The 27,207-nt window shown below is 31.4% G+C and overlaps 1 protein-coding gene across 4 annotated transcripts; it reads right to left on the bottom strand.

The window, feature by feature from the left end:
• Positions 1–663: 663 nt before the first annotated feature.
• On the bottom strand, positions 664–27,207 carry LOC137931663 (uncharacterized). 4 transcript variants are annotated; one of them, XR_011109050.1, is made up of 10 exons: positions 27,107–27,207; positions 26,796–26,908; positions 23,402–23,544; positions 13,141–13,244; positions 5,932–5,993; positions 4,895–5,275; positions 3,814–4,003; positions 2,993–3,111; positions 2,046–2,151; positions 1,370–1,460 (listed from the first exon to the last, which is right to left on the bottom strand). XR_011109050.1 is itself a non-coding variant. In XM_068775139.1 (9 exons), exons 3-9 carry the CDS (start codon positions 23,521–23,523, stop codon positions 1,341–1,343), a joined length of 1,098 nt encoding a protein of 365 aa, XP_068631240.1. In that variant the 5' UTR covers positions 23,524–23,544; positions 26,796–26,908; positions 27,107–27,206; the 3' UTR covers positions 664–1,340. The 4 variants fall into 4 exon arrangements, 3 of the variants coding, with proteins under 3 accessions (XP_068631240.1, XP_068631242.1, XP_068631241.1); XM_068775139.1 differs by lacking the exon at positions 2,046–2,151 and having other exon boundaries at positions 664–1,460; positions 27,107–27,206; XM_068775141.1 differs by lacking the exon at positions 2,046–2,151 and having other exon boundaries at positions 664–1,460; positions 4,895–5,272; positions 27,107–27,206.

Raw genomic sequence — 27,207 nt, 5'->3', positions numbered from 1 at the left:
AAGGATAGTCGGTAAAACAATTTATAGCATTGACGCTTAATGAATGATAATGAAAGCAAAGTCCTTTTTCAAAGCAAGTATATATTGAAATATTTTTAAAGAGCGGTAGGAGCATGCTTTTTTTAGGTGGGCAGAAGAGAGAATATAAAATAAATACATATTAACGTTTAATGACATACAATTACTTAGACACTATAAAAAATTGCATTAAATGTTGATAATAATGATAAAAAAATTGCAGAATTTTACAATAGGCTTTTGGATTTGCCAATGATCCATAGAGGTATTCATTTTTATTCATTTTAGATTATCCATTCTATTTTCTTAAATTCCTTAATTAAAAATATTCCTCTTGATGTTTGCCTATTCAGTTACAATGTCTTTATATGTTATCTGGTAACGTATGAATGTGACCATCGCTTTTTTAAATTATGTAGTTGAAACTTGTAGGTTAAACTTAGTACTAAAACTTTCATTGAACGGATTTTATTTCCATAATCATTTTTAACTTATATTGATTTAAATCAATGATCGATAAAGATACACGTAAGTAAAGAATGTAAAACTATAGTAACAGATACAGAGCCAAAAATAAAACTAAAAATATTTAATTTTTTTATTTCATTACAATATTAAATACAGAATGAAATATAAAAATCAATCTTTTTATATACAAAATATAGACGATCTCATCATGACTAGGTATATTTAAGCTTAGCCAATAGTATGGTATAATTTAATTTTCAATATTAATTTCTGTTAATAAGTTGATGCCCTTATATAAGCCGTTGAGCATTATTTACATACAGATATCATTAAAAGCATTATGAAGCAGTCGTGTACATTCGTAATTATAACGCATGTTAATAATTTCGTAATATAGTGGCTTTTTTTAAAGGAGAATATCCAACAAAATATAAAGCGTGATTTATATTTTTATGTTTTTTTACATTTATAATACTTACAAACTATATAATGATTATGGCATAAAATAAATTAAACCTAAATTATTGATGATTGCCGCAGTACATGCTTTGAGACTTTATCACCTAAAGTCTACACAAGTACTTTTTCTGTAATACACTACCCTGATTTATGAAGGCGATATGCGGTGTTCAATGATATTATGTTCTATAAATAACATCAGCGCATTTCCCCCGAACTTTGAATCTTATGACACTAGTGCACTGAAGTTATTAATGTAAGTAAGTATACGAAGTAATAAAACTTTGGAATATTGAAATGACCTATTAGTCACAACTATTATTGATTTAAATGTAATGTTGATTTAGTTGAATTTGTGTAGACCAGACAGCATTGTTAGTTGGACAAGATTTAATTTAATAAGAGGATCTTCCAGAATGATCTTCGTAGTGTTGAGTACCAGGAGGAGCGCGATATCCAGGGTAGTTATGGCTGAGTGCGTGTTTCGCGAAGAAGCTGGAGTAATCCTTCTTAACCTGCAATACAAAGCTCACATTAAATTCCTCTTTTTAATTACTATAGCATTTATCTCTTTAGAAATATTAATAAACATTCATGCAGCCTCAGTCGCTACATGGCAAAGCTAGAGAGAAAAAGGTAGACATCATCGAGACGTACACGAATGTAATTTAGTCCATTACGTGATTTTATGATACTAAACAGTGCGAAGCCTGAACTAAACGCATTAGGATTCTACTACGTAATATTACCAGTTATGTTCCGTGGACCTTATATGTGTGGTGCTGAAGTTAGCCATCGATTTGTGCCTAAAATATGTAGTCAAACATATGTTAACGTAAATTTAAAAATTCTATTTTTCGAAAGCATTTATTGGATATTTCACCAAAATTTTTGTGTAAATATTTAATAATGAAATACTTGCTATTAACCTGAGACGTTAGAAAAGGTTTTTACTTAATCTAATAATAATTAAAAAGATATTAAACTGATGAAAATTAATCTTGGCACAGAAGGCTATCTCCATAGATAAAAGGGCGAAATCGGTTAATAGAAGATATTTTACCAAACAATGATGTTACTATAACCGATGCTTCACTTACGAATTCGATTTTAAAGTCCGTTTCGTACAGAACTTATCGAAACGACGGTCTCGGACGCTTACACCTCCTTCATGGCAATTAATTCAGCAAGCGAATATTGCCGCGGCTAAAACAGATAACGGTCGCAGATAGTGGGATATGGTTATTAGGATTTGAGGCAGTCAAATGAGTGTAATGTAATGTGCATATGTTAGCAGTCACGTAATCCAAAAAAATACAACGAAAACCAAGTGGCAACTTTATTAACCCTCCATTAGCGTACTTAAATTTATTTTTAATAAACTTTTGTGTGACCAAATATGTTTATAAACCGAGACAAAATAAAATACATTGTTATATATATAAATGGAATCTTTATTACGAAAAAGAGTAATACTGTCACAAATTTTGTTTTTAATAAAATTTAGGTATCCATTTAAATTTGCATATGCAATAATTATACTGTGACTAAACCAATCACGTACACCAAATGATTGTCGATAGTAAACTACAAATTTATAACAAACCAAGCCAAATTTATTATTCGTTCCTTGAAATTACTAATTAACAGAGAAGGTAGCGATTTTTTTGTTCATCATCTCTGAACCATTCACAAATTAGTACTCGGGTTTATTTCTATACTTGATTTACTACTTGAACTTAAATATTTGAGTATGTAAGGTGACGTTTATTGCGTATATACATGTGAGTTCAAAATACAGATAACATTTAAAATACAAACAGCAAAGAATTAATAGATAATTGATAAGTCATATTTACAGCATGCGAATATTTTGTTATTTAAACTGCACACAATTTATTGCTCGTAGTGTTGCCATTTAGGAACACCCGGCATTACCATTACATTTTATAAGCTTATAGGAAATGTTATGCTTTTGTCCATGATTTTCACAATGATAAATTAATTTTGAGTAACATATTTATTAATGATGAACAGTAAGTTGTACCTTGCGTGGTCTGCAAGCTGGCCCTTTAGCTAGCAACATCCTCGCCTCGTTTTCAGCTGCTACCGCCTCTTTTACCGACTGTGGTGGCCACTTTTGATCGCCACGCATGTTTACGCCTCCTGGGTTAATCATGAAATATTATCTGACATAGCGAACAAATTAAATTATCGTTTTATTAACAATCATTGTCATCGTTTCAGTCATAGGACGTCAACTGCTGGGCATGAATCTCTTCAATAATTTTCAAACAAGACCGGTTCGAAGAGTCTTGCATCCATTGTCTTCAGATGACCTTGTTATTGTTATTGCTTGCCTGCCCGCAAGTAATCGTATTCTAAATATCAGTAAAAAACAACTTATTACTTATTAAATTCTTTCCATGCGTTATAAAATACCTAACGACTTTCAGCAGGTGTGCTATGAAAGCTTTTACGTGTTCAGAGTTACTTTTCTAAAGCGACAGCGCAACGTATAAAAACGCAATCTCTAAAAACAATATACTGGCAGTCTCGTATAGTACAATGTGATGTGCCTTTAAAGAATTTTATGGGATTTAATACAACTCTTGTAAATTGTATACTCCACCTGTTACTTTTTGTTGCATACGAGCGTAGGTTTCGGTTGTGAGGAATTTAAATAAGGCGTAAAAAATGAATCACAACACACGACCATTTAGTAAAGGTCGCGGGAAGTAACTGTATACGGGCAGCGCAAGACAGGTCATCGTTGTAATCTTTGGGGTAGGACCACGCCTTGTGGTTGCGTTACTTTACAGCGGCCGTCTATTGGCTGATATGATGATGATAAATACTAAATCTTACCTTTAAATGAAGCTGCCGCAGGTTGGCTAGGGAAAACCGGGGGCGGTTTCTGGTGGACAGGTTGTTGTTGACGCAGGGTGATGGTCGATGGTGGCGGTTCAAATTGCCTCTGTGGTGGTTGGTACGACGGCTCAGAATATTGCTGGGTCTGGGGCTGGGGCGAGTACTGGGGCTGTGGCGAGTACTGCGGCTGGCGATATTGAAAGTTGTTGTATTTTGGATTTGATAATATGTTTTTTTTATTCTGACATACAATTACTTCGGTATTACGGTTTTCTTGAAAAGCTTTATATTGTAAGCGTAAGCTGTCTGTTTCTGCATGAGTTGCAATAAATAAATACAATATAAATTACAAAATTAAAAATACAGAAGCAAAAGATAAATATATAATTTTAGTTAGTAGTCTGAAAGAAAAACTTTTAACACGGATAACGCCTATGACGTTGTCGGCATATACTTTTTTAAATATTTTTTTAATTTAGTAATATTCGATGCTTTGTTTTATTTTAATATAGTAGTTTGTAAATATTACCCATTGAAACTATGCGGTCAACAGAACCGTCATTTTTATCTGAAGATGATGATTATAAACAGACAATTATAATACTCCTCTAGATTATATCTTTATTTTGTGTACATGATTATTGCTATCGCTGTCAAAAATTTTATTAATTTCATAGTTAACGGTGTCTATGAATCTTAATACAGGCAGGCACGTCTCAAAATAAGGCTCCAGTGGATAGTTTATAAACAAAAATTTTGTAAAAGAATTTTTTTGACAACATTTTTAATTACATGTTGTTAAATTTCTGAATAAACTATATAATAATATTATTTAACACAACCATCAAGTTGACTAATATCTAAAATAATATAAACTTAACAATTATATAGACCATCAGTGTTATTCTTATACAGTGTTAATGGCATTTGAATACTAAAAAAATATAAGGGCCGTAAATCTTGTTAGTGGCAATGACAACCTGTAAAATTGTTATTGGACAGCGAGCTCAAACAGTTGCGTGAGGCAAAGATTGCACAAGAAACAGCGACGGTGATGCATCTCCTTTTGAGCCGGTACCTGCGGCGAAGTGGGAGCTGGCACTGGGGCCCAACAGCTGCTCTGTTGACGATATGGCTGCGGTGACGGCGGGCCCTGACGGTAAGAGGCTACTGGGGAGGCAGTGACACCGGGCCCAACCGGGATCAGCTTACTCAGCCCTGTGGCTTCTTGACGCTTGCCTTCACAAAATGCAGGCTGCGACTGGGGCACTTGGTATTGCGGTTGGTACTGGGATTGGGGCTGGTATTGTGGCTGGGATTGGAGTTGAGGCTGAAGATGATACTGAGGCTGGGGAGATTGATAAGGAGATTGGGGTTGGGCTTGTGATTGTGCCGAGGGCTGGTATTGCGCCTGTTGCGAAGGTGATTGCTGAGCGTTGTTGTAGAATGCGGGACTCTGCTGTGGGTATAATGACGTAACTAACTCGGACTATCCATAATATAAACAGATACGTCTCCATGGAAGGAATTTTTTTTTTTATAAAAAATTAAATAAAAATGGGACAATTAAAACTTCTTAGAATTTTCAAAATATTCTTTTACTTAAATACTCTTTGATTTATAGATAGCCCCGAGATTCATATTTAAAATTATTTAAACATTTATAAAATATTCTTTTATTAACCATCATAATTTTATTGTTTTTAATAAAGGTAAAATAAATGAATAAGTTGCGCTTTAAAAGAAAATAGTTACGCACTAGTATTTTTGTGAATGTTTAAATTAATTCGATTTGTAAATGTAGCAAAACTTTTGTTTTTTATTATTAGAGTTTTCATTTTTTTTATAAGCGATTGACTGTACATAATTAAAATGTTCAATATTTACTGTACTAAAAATATTTCATAAATGTTCTCATAAATACAATATTTTAAAAATATACATTTATTGTATTTTGCATGCGCAATTTATAATTATTAACGTAATATTGTATTACATGCAATTATTGTGCTTCCAATCACCTCTAAGCGTTATGGCTATGTGCAGCTATTCTTTATGTACACATATACATGATAAATAAACAAATCGCTTGTTTTCATTTAGTTTTATGTTTACCTGCTGTGGTTGATGATAGCCGTTTGTTTCAGGTACCGGGGGCCACACCACCTTCTTCTGGCCTAGAACAAAATGAAAGGTTATAATTTTGTAGACTGCGGTGTCTTACATTGCTTGTAATAAAAAGGTCAATGTCGTCTAATGAATTCGCCAACTGGATAATATAATTATAATACATAATTAATATGAATCTAAAAAGGAATAATTTGAAAATGTCTCGATGAAATTTAATTCTAAGTGTTTTTATATGTTTGTTGCAGGTTTATGTGGAGAAATTAAATAGAAAGTTTGCAAGCAAAACACTTAAAAACAATATTCTTTTCCTAACAAAAAAATGAGTGAATTAAAACATTTGTTCTTAACTGTCAAACATTTGACGTTAATAAAGGCGTGTTAGGATCTATACGCGTTAAGCGGGTAATTGTAAATGTGCATGTATATGATTCTCAAGTTAGTTTAAACCCAATGTCGACGGTTGTATTGCTGCCAGCGTTCGATTCGTAAATTTTAACGAGGATTCGAATTCGAACGCGCAAGAATGATTTAACGCGTGGTATTGTGGCCGTAGTGGCCAACAATTTGAAGCGATCTTACGTGAAAACTACAGATCTGAACAAATAAAAATATACCGTGTAACATAAATCATTAAAATGAAACTGTCACTACTGTCTTACAGTGTGCAACTTAGCAAACTTATATCTGGTTATTATTAACATCTTGAACCATATAATATTTATAAATAAAGTGACTGAAACGGGCCAATAATTTTTATACTTTTCACAACTTTTACACACTACTAAGTTGGGCAGATTAGTTTAACGTAAACCACGATGGACAGTCGTATATATAATCTACTTTAAAATGTTTTATGTACTTAAAACCTCCGACGAATTCCATTGCTGACATATTTTTTAATTATGAATTTATTTAATCCAAGTTTGGCATTCGTAGAAGTTTTTCTTCTAACTTTTAGCTCACTGATAAGGAATAAGATACAAGTAAACCTACACCTATATAATTTTAGTTTGAGCTTATAGTAGCTTGCTTATAGCGTTTAAAATAATAATAATAGTATACTCTATAAGAAAATGCCAAACTTTTTTAATGTGAAGCCGTTACATTAAATAAATAATGTTATTAGTTTGAAAACAACGTTTGGTTTTTAATGCTTAGATCGCAATATTAGAATTACATTATTACCTTCGCAACCAATAGTGTTATTTAGTTTCAAAATATGTATAGAGAATAGCTAGTGATTTTGTTAAAATAATCCTTATTTTTCTTAAATTCTGAGAGTAATACTATCGTGATTATAAATTTTCACACAAATATCTCTGCCGAATCCATCAATATTTACAATTGTTACAGCTGGAGATGGTAATCCACAGTCCACGCACTCTCATTCGATACTTCGATATAGTTATTATGACACATTCCACATTAAATTGGCTCGAACAACTCAGCATTGGATAAAAGCCAGAAAATCAAGAAAAAAATAAAATTTTCTAAAACATTAACTGGAATCATCGTGCGTAATGTAATGTATTTTGTTAATCCTAGATTCATTGTACCTAGCGACAAAGCTTGCTGGATTTAGAGCGCAAGTAATTATAATTTAATGTTATTTGTTCAGCAAACTTAAATTCTGGTGCAACTTTCATACACATTTTATCAGTTTGTATAGCTCATTGTAACGTGTATAATTAAAACAAATTTATATATTTCTGTACTTATTTAAATCAACCATTTTAAAGTCCATTGTAACAAAAATAAAAAATTAGTCACAAAATATCACAGAAGCAATAGCTATAGGGATATTATTAGTGGATACAGTTCTACAAATATTTCCTTCGTATAAATTATTATAATTTAAACTACAATAGAAGACTTGTTCTCCCGAAGTAGGCTAGACGAGTTTGAACTCTTGAAACTTGAAGTAGAATATAGTAACTGTAAGAAACTTATAAATGCTTACGGTTACAGTTATAAATAAATACGATTTAGAACTGTAAATGATATTGGACTGTTGTAGCAGAATAAAGGGAAATAACAGTGGCTGCTAAAGCATCACGTTTTAATAATTTAAAGTAAATTTTATAATAATTTTAAAGTGCAACTTTTCCAATATATAATGTGCGATGCTTTGAACGATAATTGATATTAAAAAATAGTATAAGCTTATGAAAACTTAAATTAAATAGACAAGGAAAGTAGAATATTAAATTATGAATGTTAAATGAAGAGACACGTGAATAATTGAGTTAATCAAAAATTAATTTACGAATATAGCGGTTACAAGTTTTAATTTATATTTGGCTGAAGTCCATGCAAGCGGACGGGTATATCATTGACAATAATGATTGAGTGTTTCTCATCTTATAATATCCGTACGAAAATAATATCCTCGCTAACGCTACGTAAATATGTAACTCACGGTCTAGTACGCTGGAGAGCGGACACTCCTATCGGCAGCTCGTCAGGACAATGTGTGAGCAGTTGGCTCATCCGCCAGGTGTGTAGGTGTGTAGGTGAGAAACCAACGCGTAATATATTTTAAGAGCACAATCTTAAGGTTACAACAGTCGACTCTTTCTAGCCTATTCTGTGACTACAGACCATGACTTTTGATGACGTTTTTGGGTTGGAACAGGTGCTCGATTTCGTAGATAAATTTAATACACGAACCTGACAGGCGCCCTCAGCGCAGTTTATAATCTGTTTTTACTGAGCAATACGACTTATAAAGACTCAAATATCTTTATATTTATTACAGTTTGGCTTTGAGAGTATAATTAAAGTTTAATTTATCTATACCAACAATGTACATACCAGCCGTCTCATCAGAAATTGATGTCGTCGGCAATTTATTATAGAAATTTAAACATCTTATAATACAAAATATCTGGACGTAAAAGTTGTTTTTGATTTTTGTTTTTTATAATTGTGTACTGTAATATTTTATAAATTATTTGCATTTTTTTAATTTTAACATGCTCTGTCTCCTTAAGTGTAAGGTTTAGACGTAATATACATATTGTTATAAGTTATATTTTTAATGTTACATGTAATTATTTTTTGGGTGTTTATTTTATGGAGCACTGATAAAATAAAATGAAAATCAAATTAAATGATGTAGTAGTTGTAGTGGATTTTTAATAAAATTAAAAAAAAAACATTAGGAGCTCTCAAGGTTTGTTTAGTGGGGATTGAATGCAATGTTTTTACATTAATTAAATAACATAATGGACCGTTATAAGCTTCTAGTATCGCATGGTCGCAATTGTTCCATTGTCTAAGCTAAACATGCACACAAACTACGCGAGTTTAATTTACCGATTGCGTTAATGTCTGTTTATTAATTACAAATAGTTAATAGGTGTTTCGTGCAAATTAGTGTAATTTATAATCGTGCTATATTTAATAGAGTATGCTGTGAAAATAAATATATATTTATTGTAAGATATTACAAAAGGAATTGTGCTAAAAAGTAGGTAATGTAAGGATTGCTATTACCCACTGCTGAACTTGAACCATCATATTTTTCTACGATTATTTCGATATCTATATTGATCGTAAACATTCTTCATGTGTAATGTTTGAGAATAATACACGTTTAGCAACTGAGATATATCCCGGTCTTCGCACCTTTGAATACATTCGCATACCGCTTGCATCTCCTCAACTCAAATGTAATATTAGCCGTTGATTCATCGATGCTCGCGAAAGTGCCGCGAACCAAAATAGTTTTAATGCGAAAGAAAAAAACTCACATCATTATTTTTACAGCAGATTATCGACTAAAACAAAAATAAACACTTTATTATACGTGTGTTACATCGTAAATATGAGAGTTCATAATTTTTTATTAATATAACATTTATCTTTTCGTGATATTATTGAATTTAAACCTTGTTAAAATTAATATTTTTCCTATTTCACATCTCTGAATTTTATTTTGAAATTGAATTTATCTATTCATATAAGATTTTCTTCTGGGTATATCTAAGTATATTTCACTCCTGAGATCGCGTAAATTGAAACAGAGAAAAAAATCTTGCGTAATTAATAAAAATATTGAACACATTACGTGTAGTCAAGTTTTAATAGCTGATTAATAATATAATTCAATTTTTGTAATAAGATTTATTTAGATTATTAATGCTTTACTAAAAAGTCTAATTTTTATTTTGTTACGCAATCGAATAAACAAAATTATCGGCAAAATGACAACTGGTTAAGCAAGAGATATTTTGATGCTATCGGAATCTATGGGAGAGGGTTATGACCTATGGTGCATAGGGGGACGTCCTATGACTTAAATGATGATGATAATGATGATGATGATGATGATGATCCGTCCACGAGACCGTGGACTTTCTAGTTGACTTGAGAGACGAGTTCGGAGCAATCCATAAGACCATGAATTATTTTTAACCTTCCGTTAAGTGTTCAAAAATTGAGGTTTCAAAATGTAATTAATTCTTGGTTCAGTGTGGAGTTGTTTTGACATAAAAATGCCAAACTAAAACAAATAATACTGGTCTTTTTGCAGACATACTTTGTGTAGTCCTTGTTTAAGTAAGTGTTTGTATCAGCAACAAATAAAAAAGAAATGTATGTGTAAAAAAGACGTTAAAGGTTACTAGAACAAATTAAAAACTGTATAGCATAAAAGTTACAGTAAGTTATTATATTTAAGTAGTATTTTTATGTTGGTATGAAAATAACGGATAGAATCGAAGGTGCATGTATACATTTTTTAAAATTTTTGGGTAAATATTATTTCCTTTATTTTAATAGAGCTGATTATTTTTTAAATTTAATTTTTATTATAATTATCGTCTTAAAATGATATAAATCAATTGTTGCAATAAACCGTTGTGAAATTAAAGAAAGGAGAGAAACGTGAAGAAATTGAATACGAATCTGCATAAATAAAATTCTTAAATGTTTTTAAAATTCTTAGGGAAATGAAAAAGAAATAGTTTTTTTTAAATGTTTTGAATTTTCTATATCATAAAAGAAAAAATACCCGAAGAAAACATTTTAGTTATTTTTACAATATAAATCTTGAACACATTGTTTATGCGTCATGCAATATTATCAAGTTGATACTTGAACAATTTCAGAAACCATGTTTGCCAAATAGTTTTGCTAATGAGCTATCCACATTCATCTGGATCTGTAGACGGTTGTCAAAACAACGACACGCGTCGTGACTGTTTACTTACGATTTCAATCGTTAGTACGCAGAACCATGACAAACACGTACAACTAATGTACATTTTTTAAAAAATAAAGAAAGAAAAATATTGACTTGCTACTCAATACTTGTATAAAAATGTTTTGAATGTCTATAAAAACTACCGATTTCATTTTTGTAGGATACAAAGTGTGATATACGCTATAAAAATATCAGAAGGAAAAATATATTTTATACATCGAAGATTCAATTTCATCATCGTAAGTCGAATTCTAATCTTTAGTATCGTCGCAATTTCTTTATGATCAATGTAAACACTATTACAATAAGATCCCAGTTAATGTTCAAGAAGCTTTTCTACTTTTTGATTTTTAATGTAAATAGCTTGTGTAAACAGCCCATTATTTACACCTTCCCTGATTTTAAAACACAAATTCGTTTACTGCACTACCTTGTACACGGAAGTCTCCTCCTTGTCTTAGTAATTTTAGGTACTACGGCGCTTTTATTTTGTCTTCTAGGTATAAGTTAATCGAAACAAAGGAATGTGTGTAAGTTCAAGTATATGCTATAAGTAAATTGAAAAAGAAATTTACATTTCAGTCGTAAATCGTCGACCGCCGGACCTATGACACTTTCATAAATTTTAGTTATGCTCGGTTGGATATAGCCTAAATCCAGCGTCTTTTCATGACCTGGTCATCTGTAGTCATCTCTCTACCTTGTGCGTGGACGTTTCGAAACACGGTCCCCTTGCCTATTCACTGGTCTGTATTGGTTACTTTTATTCGTCTACTAATCTCGTCAGTTTTTATTCGATCCGGTAGAGAACTCCCGAACATAGCTCTCTACATGGCTCGTTGAGTGGCTGTGTATTTACCAATGTGGCTCGAAGTGAGAGACCACGCTTCATATCCGTATTTTTTTTATAAAGCAATTAAACTACCTTAGTAAGAGTCTGACATTGCCTGGGCCCTCTATTCCCAGGCGTCCTATGTAAGATTTCCCCCCTCTGTCTAGAAATTGTAAAAAGAAATATATAGGCTCTGACTATGTTAAAGTAAATTTTGTAAAACGAATAAAAAAAACTACCTTAATCATTTACAGTGGATATATTTGATGCCAATATTTTGATTTTTTGTAATTTAGGCTTTTCCGAAATACTTTGTTTTTAATTATTCTTATAAGTTAAAATTTACCTTAAATAAAATAATCACCAATCTAAATAATAATCCAAGGAGCACAGATTGTATGGTATGAAACTAATAACGAATGATAATCTACGTCTACTGGTCCACTCAGATACCTTTCGTAGCCTTCAAGAATTCAGAGTGAATATGACCATTTGGATCGATCAGGTTCCAGCTTCGACGAACCGAATCTTGCGTGCTTGGGGGCCAGGAACTGTCAAACCGTTTTCTGGCGAGGACTAGGTTTTCTTTAATCGCCTGTATTTGTGTAGGATCTAGCTCTGACAAAGCAATTGTTATTGTGCCGTTAGTAAGCTTTGAACATGTTAAGCTCTATCCATCAAATTGAAGCTTTGACTAATGTAGAGAAACTTTTATTAATTCACGTAAAATACAATTTACAATGTCTAGTCTAGAGTTATCATTATAGCATTCGCCGGACAAAGGCAATTTAAAAAAGCATTTACAAGCGTTTTAAAAGGTTACATTATCTTTTAAAAAAGTAGGAATGTATTCATTTAAATTTGAACATTTTCGTCGCGGTTGACGAAATATCGATATTTCGACATCGTAGATACACACCAAGTCACAGATTGAAGTTAAATTAGTTAAATAATACATCAGAATCTTAGGATTAGATAGGTAAAGTCAACAGGAAAGCAAACATACTTAGTTTGTTATCACTGACCAATAAATATTTAGCATTTTCTGGTATTAACTCTGTGCGGCGAATATAACAGTTGCTTATCTTTGTTATTAAAGGAAGGTGTAGTAAAAGAAAAATTTATCAAAGGTAACATCTTGTTTATTACTTACTGGGAAGTCCCTTGCGGTTACGCTCTTCCTCTTCAAGCATACGCAGAACTGCTGAGTTGGCTAGGTTAGCTGGCTTGGTAGCGCCCGGGTTGTTGAAGTCAATCCTATAAAAAAATTTAATTTTAGTATTTCCTTTAGCGTTAACATTCGAAACGTTTATTGATTCGTATCCGCGCTTGATTTTTCAGTTATATCATGGACTGTACTTTAAACTTTAATACTTTATTAACAAACATTAATGAATAATTCATTAATAAGAACACTTATGTAACGTAAGTATAGCTTAATTAACCTCTTAAAGCGGGAAATAAAAGTATATATTGTTTGAGAGCAACCTTGCGGTTAATGATTTTAAATTGTTGTTGTTATTTGTCGCGGTGAGTGTCAATTTATAAAAAAACATCTGCTTTTTCACTTTTAGCTGCTCACAAGATTTGGCTGAAAAACATCAATAGTAATAGGAAGATGAATAAAGAAGGAAATAGGGGAAGTTAAAGTAATTGCAAACACATATATAAATATATGTGAAATCCACAAATCCTTCTCATGTGGTTTGAAACCCGTACTACCTTAAACTATGAAAAGCGACTTTGATATTAAAAAATACCTTATTTTAAATTATTTTATTAAATTTGAAGTATTATAACAGCCTTTACACAGAATCTAAATAAAAATGTGTATACTATGTTAGATTTTGTTAGTAATAACTTTCACAAAGGTCATATAAAACATAGTAAAGTGTAAAACGTGATTCTGCAAGCTGAACGCGAAGGGCGAGTTTCGTTTATTTGTTGAGGCACCATCTGTTGCAAACAAAATATTTAGCGATAAATGTGTAACATGCCTGAACATAAATCCTATTTATTTTTCTCATAACGTGTAATAATTCTGGGATAGGATGTCGTAGGATGTCAATCCGCAAGGTGGACAGACGATCTTGCTAAGGTTGGAAGATGTCGCTTATAAGCCGCTTCTAAGCCATCTTATTAGAAATCTTGGAGGGAAAACCAGCCGTAAAGTGTCCAATGTTCATTTTAGCCGAAGCTAAAATGATGACGAAGATATAAACACAAACAAAGTATTTCGTACAATACCACACCGGAGAGAAATGAGTTGTCCAGAGAAGAGTCAGTGGCTTAAGATCTAGGTCGCCAAGCATTTATTCGATGAATGGCGGACGGATCATTTGGATAGTAGAAGGCCTTTTAGCCATTACCCAGAATCTGCACCCGAAATGTTTTGCTGAAATCTTTGGGACGACTTCTATAGGTACGATTATTCTGCCATTATAAAGCAAAAAAATTTTTGAGGTAGAACTAACCGAAGAATATTTGTAAAATTTTTTATACATATTTATTATAATTAATGATTTTAATTGGTTGTTGAGGTAGGTGACACAGGTGCAGTTATTTTAAATGCCAAAATTCTTAAAATGAAAATTGTGAATATAATTAATGGGTACATTATGCTGCGTAATTTCAGTGCTTCATTTAAATGTTATATAATACACGTTTTACCATATGCCTTATAAGTTTTACGTTAACCTCAATAATCCTTCTTTGGAAGTCTATCGTGACTCAATGTTAAACGACAAGTTCTGTATACGAAGGTAAACGAAATAAAAACACGTACAAGTCGTCAATGTATTATAGTTGTAATGGAAACTTTATACATTCTGACATAAGATCGATTTTCACATTTAATGTATAGTCGAAATTTATCGAAGTTAATTATTTATAGACTTAAAACTATAATATCGATAACGTCATTTTCTCGTTGTATTAATAAAAGTACAATATTACATCTTTGTGAGAAAATGATTTGTGTTTTATTAAAATTTACTTTTTACTATCGCTTCATATCCGCGTTATTTTAAAAGTAGTGTAAAAATCCCACTCTTATTCATATCAATCAATTATTTAACTAAGGAAGGCAAAAAATTTAATGATCTTTATATAATATTTAAACTTTATAAGCTTTAACTATGAAAGTACATGTAAATTTCTTTATTCTTAGATATTGGAAGGTCTGTACGAAGATTAAGATATTACATTTCTTATCCTTTAATTAGATTTCTGTTGAAATCGAGAAAGTTATATCACAGCCAAAATTAATCTTACCATTATAAAGGTAAAACAAAACAGCGGTAAAGTAAAACAGGTGAAAATATGTTTAAATTGAAATAATTGCGAGATAGAAACAATACGTCAATGTAGTGTATACAACAATAAACTACATTGTCTACTTAAATTCAAAAGAAAGAAAAAGAAAGAAAGAAACCACACCGTACAAAAGTACGTACGTTTTTGTTTAATATTACATACTTTGTTCATAAGGTGTTCACTGCTGGACGCTGGCCTCCCCCATACATTCCCAATAGGACCGGAACTATCCTAATCCGGTAAAATAGAAGTAAATAATGGCTCGAACCGAGACATCCCTCCTCATCCCGGAGCACTCAAGATTCGCTGCCTTAAAAGATCTTAAGCTAGGCGCCTTCTGCTCCCTGTCATTACAAATCCGCGGAATGCAAATGCCATTTAGGCACAGCCTGTTGCCTCATCCGGTTAAAAAAAAACGGAATCTGGCGTCTTCCGGCGATTTTAACCACGTCAGTCCACTCTATGGAACGTACTACGCTGCGCTAGCCGGTACAGTACAGAACATATGACGTATTTATTGTAGTGCTTAGCTATGTTGTTAGCTACTGCCACTCCAGTTAAGTAGTTTATGCATTTGCGAGTGTACAAACCACGTTCTTGACTACGACGTATTATATATACATACATATATATGTGTGTATATATTTACATACACACACACACATATATATTTATAAATGTGTGTGTATATATATATATATATATATATATATATATATACATATTAGCGAGTATATATTTATATATACTCACTAATATTCGTATTTTGCCTCATTGACTAATCAAGTATAACATTATTTGTAGTCATAAATTACTTTATGACAGTTTAAAATTATAGTGATTAACAAAACATTGATCTTCCGATCCGTTCCGATCGGTTTCAGTCCGTTGGGCTATAATATGTTATTGCCAATAAATAATGACACAATATAGCCCAGTAGCAATGGGCAAGCCACATACGGGAGCGATAGAGCCACGTAAGAGCAGTGTAGGGCATTCACCCTTAAAGTAGACAGACGATCTTGTTAAGGTCGTCGGAAGGTGCAGGATACAGGCGGATTCCTACCTATCTTATTGGAAACCTATAGAGAGGCCTTTATCCAGCAGTAGACGTCATACACTGAATTGATGATGATAATGAATGACCTTTTGATGAATATTTCACAGAATTTAAAAAAAAATTCAATCTCACTCACTTATGTTTATTAAATAATCAAATAAATACGTTTTAACAATTTCTCTTTATTGTTACTTATTACAAACTTACATCGATGATGTCAAAACAAGGTTTACTTTGAATTTAGCTAAAGTGAAGTACATTAATAGCAGTTATAATAGCAAAGAGAATACTTGTGAAAGTTACCTGCGGGAACTTAATTACATCGTTTGTTAGTGCGGGCTATGCGATCAATTACGTACCGGTTTGCCGATAGAATCTACGCGTTATCTTTAAGCTTCAATGATATATCAGACAGAAATATATCCCAAGATATACTGAAACAGCTCGTTACAGTTGTCAACTTGAATTATCGTTGTATTGTATTTGACTTTAGTTTCTTTACCATAAAGTTAGCGTCAAAACTTAACGGCAGACTTCTTGTCTAAGTGACAATACATTTTTCTTTTATAATATTTGTTGTACAATTACTAAAAAATAATTATGGATGTCGTCTTCTTCAGACTTGTTTTTTAATGACGTCGTACCTTTGATTATTTTTTTTACCCTTGTTTCGGGGATTATTTAGAATGCTAAGGAACCACTCGATCTTTATTACGTCATTGGCTTATCTTTGTAAGTGGGTTATTATCTAAGATTATTCATCTTCTCATCATGCGCTTAATTTGCTATGTAATAAATAATAATCTTTAAAGTATTGACAAAAAAATGCATTTCAATTTCCGTATGTATAAGATTACTATATTTATTTATTTAAAATTACAGGATATTTAACTCTAGTGTATCGTTAGAGGCTGTTCTAGTTCTCATGTTTAAATAGCGCAATAAATTAACAAAACATTCAGATATACTACATAAACAACAAGAAATTTAAATTAAAATAAATAATTGTATTACCAAATATGCTACTACATTTATTGATTAATTATTTATTGAGTATTTAAAAAGTTGGACAGAATTTGCTCCGTAATTTTCTCTAAGAGCCAGTTTTGAACCGCTTATACTTATGGCGAGCTAGAAGTTCATACGAAAAACCAAGCACAGATATTTGTCTAAAGCAAAGGATGAAAAATGACTTCATTTAACGAAAGTTTGTGATAGTAAAACGTGTCTGTATAAACCGATATACAATAGTATATACAATAGCATTGTAAAAAGGTAGAAAGCGATAGAAACTTACTCATTGTTTTCAATGACTACCTCCATTTCCGTCGCGCCAACAAAACCACAGTAGTTATTTATTGCACTTAATATTTACGGGTTGACAAATTGTATTATTTTTAAAAATATACGTATGCGCTTTTGGTTCTGTGCCAGAATCTTACTCAATGATCTTTTAACACTTGATTACTAATTAAACACCCATTCCAGATATATAAAGTAAAATGAGATATTTTAAATATAAAGCTTAAGGCGAGTTATATAAAAATATAGCAATCTATGTTATTGATTTGATAATTTTAAAAATGTATGCGTCACGAAATCAACTAAAAGCCAATAAAAACTTCAAAAGATATAAAAGAAAATTTGGAACGCGCTCGCAAATGGTTTTCCAAGAATTACGAGGTTACAATGTGTCGTTTCAACAAATTGATTGCTATTTCGATTTTTTTTTCATAATTGTATAAATTAAAACATGGAACAAGGCTACAATTAAACTTTAACTGTTTTTTTTATTAACTTAAAAAATATATTGACCGCGAAAAAAAGAATCACTTCAAAAGAGAAACACTGCGACCGTAGGAGAAATAATTATGGGATTATATACGGTTTACGATTTTTTTAAATTAAAAGTTCCCGTACGCCGTAAACGCACAGCCAGCGCTCGCGCCGCGGTTCAACTGCGGCTGGCAGTCCTAGTCTCATGGCTTCTCTAGTTACTGTACCAGTTTGTAATTTTTGCACTTATACATAAAAGAAATCTGTGGAATTTCTTTGCTTTTTATACATTTTATTGACAATTTCATTTGCTACAGATATTGCATTGGTTAGTATGTTAATAATGTTAAATAGGTTTCAAAGGTAATTTTTATGAAAGCAGCAAAATATTTGAAATGCGTTTTAAAAATATATTTATTTTTGAAAAATTAATAAAACCTTCTCTTTTTAGAGAAAAGAGTTAAATACGGATACGCAGCTTGTTAAATGTCAAGAAACTTAGCCTATATAACCTATACACGTACACCGGTCCCCGATAAGGAAAGTTGCATGGACTCATACGAGAAAATCGTAATGCTTCGATACTATTACTAGGTCTATAGGGCACGGTATTAAAACTGCAAGCTGTAACTACCGTTGTATTTCATAAGTTATTTGGTTATCAGAATTACTATTTTGAGATAATATTACAGTCGAAATGTCTAGCTGGCCTGTATGGTTATTTGAAGAAATATTGTGGTTATAAGTAGAAACCGAATATGAGTATGTCTTATGACTTCTACTTGTTTTGTGTGTGTCAAAATACATCGATTTGTAAACAAATGTTTGCGTATTTCCTCGACATTAGATTTTAAAACAGCCTACTTATTATAAGCAGTTTTAAAGATTTAAACTAAGAGTTCTTTTCAATATGAAAGCATAAAACCTTTCATGTATTAAATCGCAATCATGTTTTATTTACTTTTAGGAGTAAGTTATTGTTGTATTATTATTATCTATCTATCCTAGAAATAACGTATCCCGTAAACCCTAATACTTTTGTTGTAAATCTAAAAATTTAAATACATTTATGTATTTTTGTTTGAATGTTACTGTCGTCTATATTAGCTTTAATCATCTATGCCTATATCTGTCATCATAATTTTTTCTGCAGCAGAACGACCATTGCTCGACGCGATTTCCCTATTTATTTCCAATAAGATCAGCGGTTTACATTCACGTTTTCTGACGACCTTTACAAGATCATATGCCCACTTTATAGGCAGACGGAAAACTAACGCTGCACTTGTCGGTCTATGATCTCCAGTTCAAAAACGTAAGGCATCAGCGGCATTTGTTCTGCGCGCTGTGTGGTCTGCCTAATGTCACTTTTACTTTCATTCACGTACCGATCATGTCAATCCTAAGACCTTAAACTTTATTGTATCTTCTTTAAGTATTATCTAACATTGTACATAAGTATAAAATGTTATTTCAACGTAATAAACTCTATGAGACAGGCTGTGTTTAGAGCTTCTTGTTAAGCAGTAAGTTTTACTGTGTAATAAATAAAGAGCGAGCAACACAAAAAGTATTTAATATTAAACTATGCTTATGTATGTTCCTAGTATTGATGCGTCTTTGAAATAAATATTTGTTTTAGGGTTTATTTACGATTCTTTTATAATAAAAATAAAATACGCGCTCCGATGCAGCCTTTGTATAGTCTGAATTTAATAAATTAATTAAACGAGTTTAAATATAATCAAAAAAGAATTCAATGCAGTCATTCATTTTAGAAGAGCTTTGATGTCACTGAGGCATGCTCGCAATGCGGGACGGTGCTAAATTTTGTGTATCTAAATGTCAGCGGCCAGTAACATGTCTGCGTGTGATCGTGACGAAAATTGCAAACAAAGTTGAACCATGATACTGGTGACTTTGCAATTAATTTTGCACAGAAGGTCTTTTAAAATATAACGATGAATGACGCACTTATACAAGTAGTGCTAAATACAAGAATGTAATTGTTTCAATTGTACAATTATCCGTTCATTGTTACAAAACAATTTTATTATTAGAATTAAATTATAAGTTATTTTTATATGGCCATTATAAGTATGACATGAGATAGATGAGAGATATACTTGTTTAGCAATTTTAATTATTACAAGATTATTTCTTTTATTAGTTATGGTCTGTGTGTAAAAAAAATATTACAACATTAACGAAAGTCTTTGAAAATGAATTGTAATAATTTATTATGTACATTTTGAACAAGCCAACGTTAACATATTCAACCAGTAAGATATCAGTCGATTTAAAAAGTTTTTTACAATTTTATAGTATGAAAATTAAAAAAAAAAATCCCAATTCAATTAAAAATAAACAAGTTGTATCATTGTTTTCTTTAAATCAATCGAATTTTTGTTTGTGTATGAGTTATTTTCGTTTGGGAAACATAACAAACGAAAAAAGAATAATCCAAACATACATCGGTCAGTGAGAGTTCATAAAAGTTTTTTACTCAGCAGTCTCTTTTTAACAATATCTTTTAGTAACTTTACTTCTTGAAAACTTTCCGTAACCATAAATCAAAAACGAACGAAACGGAAAAATTATGTAGCTAATCGTGAATTTCGACCAGTTTTCTTAAAAAATAACCTTAAAATTTTCTTTTTAGCACAACCTTATTTATTTTACAGATGTTCTGAATGTTAATTTGTATTTCATTGTCGTCATTTTGGCGAATACACTAGCACTGAATATAACTCTTCATGATCTTGTTTGTTCTGCTTTGGTCATTTAATGAGATCACTCTTATTTCGATGACAATTAATCAATCTATTTCAGTCTATAGTTATTTACGTCATCAAAATAAAACAGCGCGACTGTTACTTTTCCTCTTCGTTTCTTTAAATAAGACCTTTAAAATAATTAAATTCGAGAACAATGAGATTAATATTTCTTCCGAGTTATTGCTTGCTTCCGCAAAGTGTTATAAATTACAACTCATGGTAGCACTTTTCATTGGACAAAGATAAATACTAAAAATATGGTAAGCGATTTCTAAGTAAGTAATAAACACATTGAAATGAATGAAATCGTATTCGTCGACAATCTTCGTAAAAGTGAAGGGTTGTTTTTTACTATTCGTTCAAAATACAGGGTGATTGTTTTAGATGTAAAAGGTTAGGTTAGGTGAATGTTTAGATCATTTTCCAGCAAAAAGCTTTAAAGCTTTTGCACCTATTTCTATATATTGTATAAAGTGATCAATGTGAAATATGTTTGAATGATTTATTTTTTCGATAGAAATGCAAAATAATAGTAATTTTAATAAGAAGAACGCTTTTTATTATATTATCATTAAATTATTTATTATTTCTAATCCCATTGAGTTTTTTGATAAGACGTACCATACATCAATTTACAGCAAATGCGGTAAATATTCACCCCAACTTTTAAAGCTCTTACATCTATTACTCTTATCACTCTAAATATGTCAATTATTAACACATCACTATATATATTATTAAATTTAACTGGTACGCATAATATCCAATTACGTTATTCATTGAATTGATATTGTCATTCCAGGTAATATTATTATCGGAATGTATTAACCAATATAACACGTAATAGATCATCTGTTTTGAATTAATTAAATAGTATATAATTCAAACAGTCGTTTAGTTATTATAAAAATTTAATACTTGTGATGTATCTCTCGAAGCACACATATAACAATAAATGTATACAAAATATTTTATAGGTTTTTTTAAGTATCTAAAATATAGTAATTTCTAAAGAAACAACACAGAAAATAAAAATTTAAAATTTAATTGCTGCACTTGAATAAAGTGTTCGTGTTTATTTTAAAATTTAATTTAATTTGCCAACATTCTATTCTAACAGACAGCCGTAAGAAAAAATTAAAAAAATTCCTCTTGATAAATAGCTGGATGTTCCTTGATAACAAAAAATTAGCAACTGTATTTTTTGTTTCAAATTTGGCAATTCATGTTGTGTTTCGTGTTATTAATAATAAAGTAATACCTGACCCGTGTTGCTTTAGTGTATAAAAATGTTGCACGTCTTTTATGTTTATTACTGCTGTATCTCGAATTGATATCACGCCAACATTAATTTTGTTAATAAATATTTTATAATTTTTTTTATTTTAGTTTAATTTATTCACATTTACAATTTTACGCATATAGTTAATTTTTAAAAAGCATATTCTCTTTAGGTATATATTTGCCCACAGCGATATTTCTCTTATTTTAGCAATGAACACACTTTTATTTTAGCAATGAACAAGTGAGCAAGCAATTTATTGAGAGCTTCGGTTTCATATTGCGTATTGTCTACGATAATTATCGCACCCGGTATCCACTTACGTATAATCAATGGTACAAAGAGGTTTAATTACATTTGAAGAAAAGGCAAATGCTATATATGAAACACCTTTTTGTAATTGATTCTCAGGTTTAGTAAGGAAAGCAATATTGTTTCGTTTGATAGTTTTTGTGAGAGTATTCGATTTTTGTGGTTAATAATATTCATAATTTCATGTGTATTAAGCAGTGTAAGTCCGATCATTGTGGCGATTTTGAGGGAGGCCTGTACCTTGGAGTGGATGTCTATTGGCTCATGTGACGATGATGAAGATAAATGCGGAAATGGCGGATTGAATTAAATAACATTGATATAAATAGTAAGAAAGGTTATGTGCAATGATTTTAATATTGTGCAATTATCCAGTTTTAGTATAAGTTTACATATTTCATTTATAATATTATTGTGTGGTATTAATGTATCTGCTTGAGTTAACAAGCATTAACATAACATTTTTATTATGTTGCGTGTGAAGTGATAGGTAAGATGTTGGACCAAAATCAAAAAGAACGGTACACTTATTATTTAATAGAAGATAACTTCAAGATAAATTGATTATATTTAAGTATATAAACTTGAGCTCTTTCTTGTGTTTACTTACATGATTTTTCTAAAAGTTGCAATAGGTAAATAACTATTGATGAATTACATAGTTTGTTCTAAGAGAAATTATGTGTCAAATGTTTGTAAAGAAGCAGCGATGTGGCGAGACAAGTTTGTAATTAATAATTACCTTGTGTTAAATGTGCTACAGGAAGTACAACTACAATGGATAAACAGAATCAGAGATTTCATATAAATAAGAGCTTGGAAATCACTCCGTTAGTAAAAAGATGTTAAGGTATGGATATAAAGACAGATAAATCGATAACAAAGTACGAACCCTACGGAGCCATTGTCGAGGTTCTGCATACGTTTGTTGAGGGTCTCTTGAATGTTCTGCTGTGAGTAGAGTCCAATTGGAGAGTTGAACTGCTTGTGCACTATCTTCGGGCCCGTGGCCATCTTGGAGTCGTTCGTTCAGCGCTGGAACAGAAGGAAACGTGCCGAATAATGATTTTAAGACTGTCCAATATTTATTGTTGACTATGTATTGACATTACAAAATACACGTTTTAGTTAAAAGTTATGAAATAATAAAGTGAAATAATTAGAAATCGTTTTACAGAATACAAAATTATATGAGATTTGTTAATTTAAAAAAAAAATCTGAGTAGAATCCAGTGATTTATTACTACTACCACCAAACATATGCGATGTCGATGCTAGTATTACTGTGTTTCAGTTGAAAACCGCTATAGCTGATAAAAATGTGAGATTTATGTGATGTAATATTCCACATCACAAAATGAATACTGTATGATCGATATTTCAGAATAGGTAACATAGTATTATTATTAATGGATATTATACTCGTATTATAGAAACTTGTTCTGGACCACACTGTTATTCTAGTCACTTGTTAAAAAGAAACGTTTGTTTTTCAAAAAAAATCTTTTATACATTGCGCATTAATGTTTTTAAGATAAATATTTATGACCTTTGCTGCTCAGTGAAATATTAACTTTTATTTTCTACATACATAGCATTTTCTTTACAAATTTAAAATAATTGTTCATGTAAACATGAAGAGGTCAATGTATTAATTAATTGATTTTAAGTTATAAATTTATCTCTAGTAATTTTGTTGTTAAATAAGTATATTTTTTGATTACTTTTATTTTAGCATAAAATTTAACTCTCGAAAATACTTATTTACCTATAATAAAAAGTATATATTCAAAGTTAACAACATATTTTGTTTTTAAATAAAGAGGAGATATTTTATACCTGTCGTGTAGTAATTAATCGCGAAAATATTCAAGTGTGTTTCCCCGACACTCTAAAGATTAGATTGTCAATTTTTATCCTCCTCATGAGGTAAATTTATTACTGTGCCGTAAGATTCGTGCCCCAGGGTTAGAGGAAAGCTCGGCGTCTTATTGCGTTTTTATTAGCTCCGGCACCAACGGCGACGGCTATAATATTTTTCTCGAATAATGTACCAGAGACAGGTAGCTTTGTGCAAATAAGTTTCCAATATAAGCATCCGACGACTCGAAGGGGGAGATGATAAAATTATTGAAATATGTAGATTGTTTTAAATGTCTTTTAGAAAATTTTTAGAATATTCCAGCGATGTTATTTGCATGAGCTTTCCTGTGTTTCAAGAAAAAAATAACAAGATTTTCCCATAAAACTAACAGTCCCGACGGGTTTACCATTTAAACATTTTTGCCTTTCGTTATTTAACAGAAAAAATAATAATTGGGACATAATTCTGAGTGATAATTTATTGAATTTTTTGTCTTAATATATTTCTTGACTTATTTTGTGCACTGTTAGACTTTAGTAATAATGTGATTAAACAAAGATAATACCAGGACGCTGTTTTTGTCGTAGGTATTTTAATTTGTTCTATTATTTTAAGTGATATCGAACAATGTCGTTTTCACTGTATATAAGAAATTTTAATGAGAATACGAAAAAACTATTCAAGCCGTTCTCGATTTGTGCGCCACAAATGATACTGAGTCGTATATAATAAATCTTTCATCCGCTTTCATCTCATTCATCTGTAATTAATGCCGATATTGTAAGATGTGTGCTTTTAATTAATTACAGGTGTAGATACGATTTCATTAAAAGTAAATCGATTTTACTTGAAATATAAGTAGTACTTGAACTGTTTTCACCAAACACGTGTCTAGTGTAATTGAGGATTGATTGAGTAGTCAATGTCGAAGTGTTAGAAGTAGATACAGTTTGTTGTGAGCGAAGAGGAGGCAATTTATCTGGCAGCGTGGAAACTGATACAAAATCTATTTGTGTAAGATTCTGTACTCGTGAAATGTAGGCGGAAGGCGTCTCAGGATCGTCGCCGCTCTAGAATTAGACGCCCGTGTACTGCATTGTGAAAGCATGTCTGTTTATCGTTGCCATTTAATTACGTCTGGAGTTTCAAGGTATCGTGTGAGGAGGGTCTCATTTAAAAAGAAAAACCATTTAATTTACGAAGTCCTTGCAAGATTTAGTATATATGTGCTGCTGTATAATATGGAATTAATAAAAAGGAAAGAACAAGAAAAAGAAAGGAAAGAAAACAAATTTGCAAATTTTTTAAGAACAAATTGAAAATTTAAACAAAGGCTCGTGCCAGACAACGCACGCGCGATTTAGATTCAATGATGTAAGTAATATCGGATAAAATATCAATGGATTAAATGGCTTGTACGGATATACTTGAGAACCGTTTACAAATTGCACAAATAATAATTACTAGAAGAACGTTTTGAATGGGACAAAATCTAACCATGATATTAACAGTTAAGGTTATTCAACAGAAATATGATCATATTTAAAAAAAATTCCTGAAAATCACACGTCTGGCATGCTGGTTCGAAACCCACTATTCGGACAACAGTTATCTATTTTACATGCACTCATTTCTAACGCGTAATGTTTTATAGCAGAAGAGGCGTGGGAGTTTTTAAAAATCGCCAGTGCTTCTGTTCAAAAGATAAGATATTTAAAGAAGGCGATGAGAAATAATCCGGCGGTATAAATATTTCAAGGTCGCATGTCGAGTGTCAAAAATTTTAAATACTTTTAGTTACATTTAATAATATATACAACAATTACTTAAAATATATAATAGAAAAAAGCTAAAAAATTTCTAAAATATAGTCCGTGTTTGATTGTTGGTGTTATTGTCATTAATATTTTATAGTCATTATTATTATAATGAAATAATGTAATGTAATATGGCGCGTTTTAAAAACTGTTTCTTGGTTAGTTCGTGGACGATAAAGATGCTTTTGAAGTAACAAGGTTAACAATATCGTCATCAGGATTGAAAATAAATCTGTCGCCTAAGCGGACGACAAAAATAATTTTCTCTTTTTAAATTTCCCAGTTTCTCATGAAATTTTACAGGTTTATGTTTTTCATGTGCATTGTTTAGTGATGATGAAGTTTTATTTTTGTAATGTGTTATCGATGATGTCATAAAAATGCAACCATCGGGACAGCGCTGACGCGGCACAAATAACGCTGTCCGCGAAAACGCGAAGATCTATTTCGGTAGCGTGAAGTCATGGCGAATTATTTTTGTAACTAAACACTCACAGTTAGTTACGAGGTCGTCAGGTGAGAAGCGAATAAAATGCGTTATACATCCAGAAGCGTTTATTAGTGCTCATGTTACGTGAAGCGGTTTAATGTTTGTTTTGTGATACCTTATGCGGCGGTCAGGTTCGTGCGAACGGCGTGGTGGCCGGTCTATTACTGAAGCGAGGAGGGAAAGCGCGCCGCCAAACACCCACGTGCGGGAAGCTCCAACGCGACTTACCTGTAATGTTTCAACGGTCAGGAAAAATCTTATACATTTCAGTATTATTTTTAATTGACATATTTTTTTCTAAGATTCTAAATTACTTTTAATTACACATCAAGTTAATCAAATAGAATAAAATAGAATAAAAGGTTGTTGGCCTTGAAGTGTATATTTAGATTGTATATTTAAGCACATCTGAAAACGACCACTTACCTGTTGAAAACACTAACAATTCAGCCCTTGAACTTAAACGACCGTGTCCGAAAACTGCGTCTAACAGTGACACAGTCTCTTGCACCTACGGCTCTCAATGT

The sequence above is a fragment of the Battus philenor genome, unplaced genomic scaffold (genome assembly GCF_028537555.1).
Source record: "Battus philenor isolate CCGP_79_NKW_IND1 unplaced genomic scaffold, ilBatPhil1.0.hap1 SCAF_8, whole genome shotgun sequence".
Taxonomy (NCBI): domain Eukaryota; kingdom Metazoa; phylum Arthropoda; class Insecta; order Lepidoptera; family Papilionidae; genus Battus; species Battus philenor.
This window is presented reverse-complemented; position numbering and strand designations above follow the sequence as displayed.

What these genes read in the sequence shown, in the direction of transcription:
- LOC137931663 (XM_068775139.1), bottom strand. Translation starts at nt 23,523, where the DNA reads ATGGCCACGGGCCCGAAGATAGTGCACAAGCAGTTCAACTCTCCAATT. An exon ending in GCTATCATCAACCACAGCAG is followed by an intron (nt 5,276 to 5,931) that starts GTAAACATAAAA and finishes TTATACCCACAG; the next exon opens with CAGAGTCCCGCATTCTACAA. An exon ending in TGCGGCAGCTTCATTTAAAG is followed by an intron (nt 3,112 to 3,813) that starts GTAAGATTTAGT and finishes TGATTAACCCAG; the next exon opens with GAGGCGTAAACATGCGTGGC.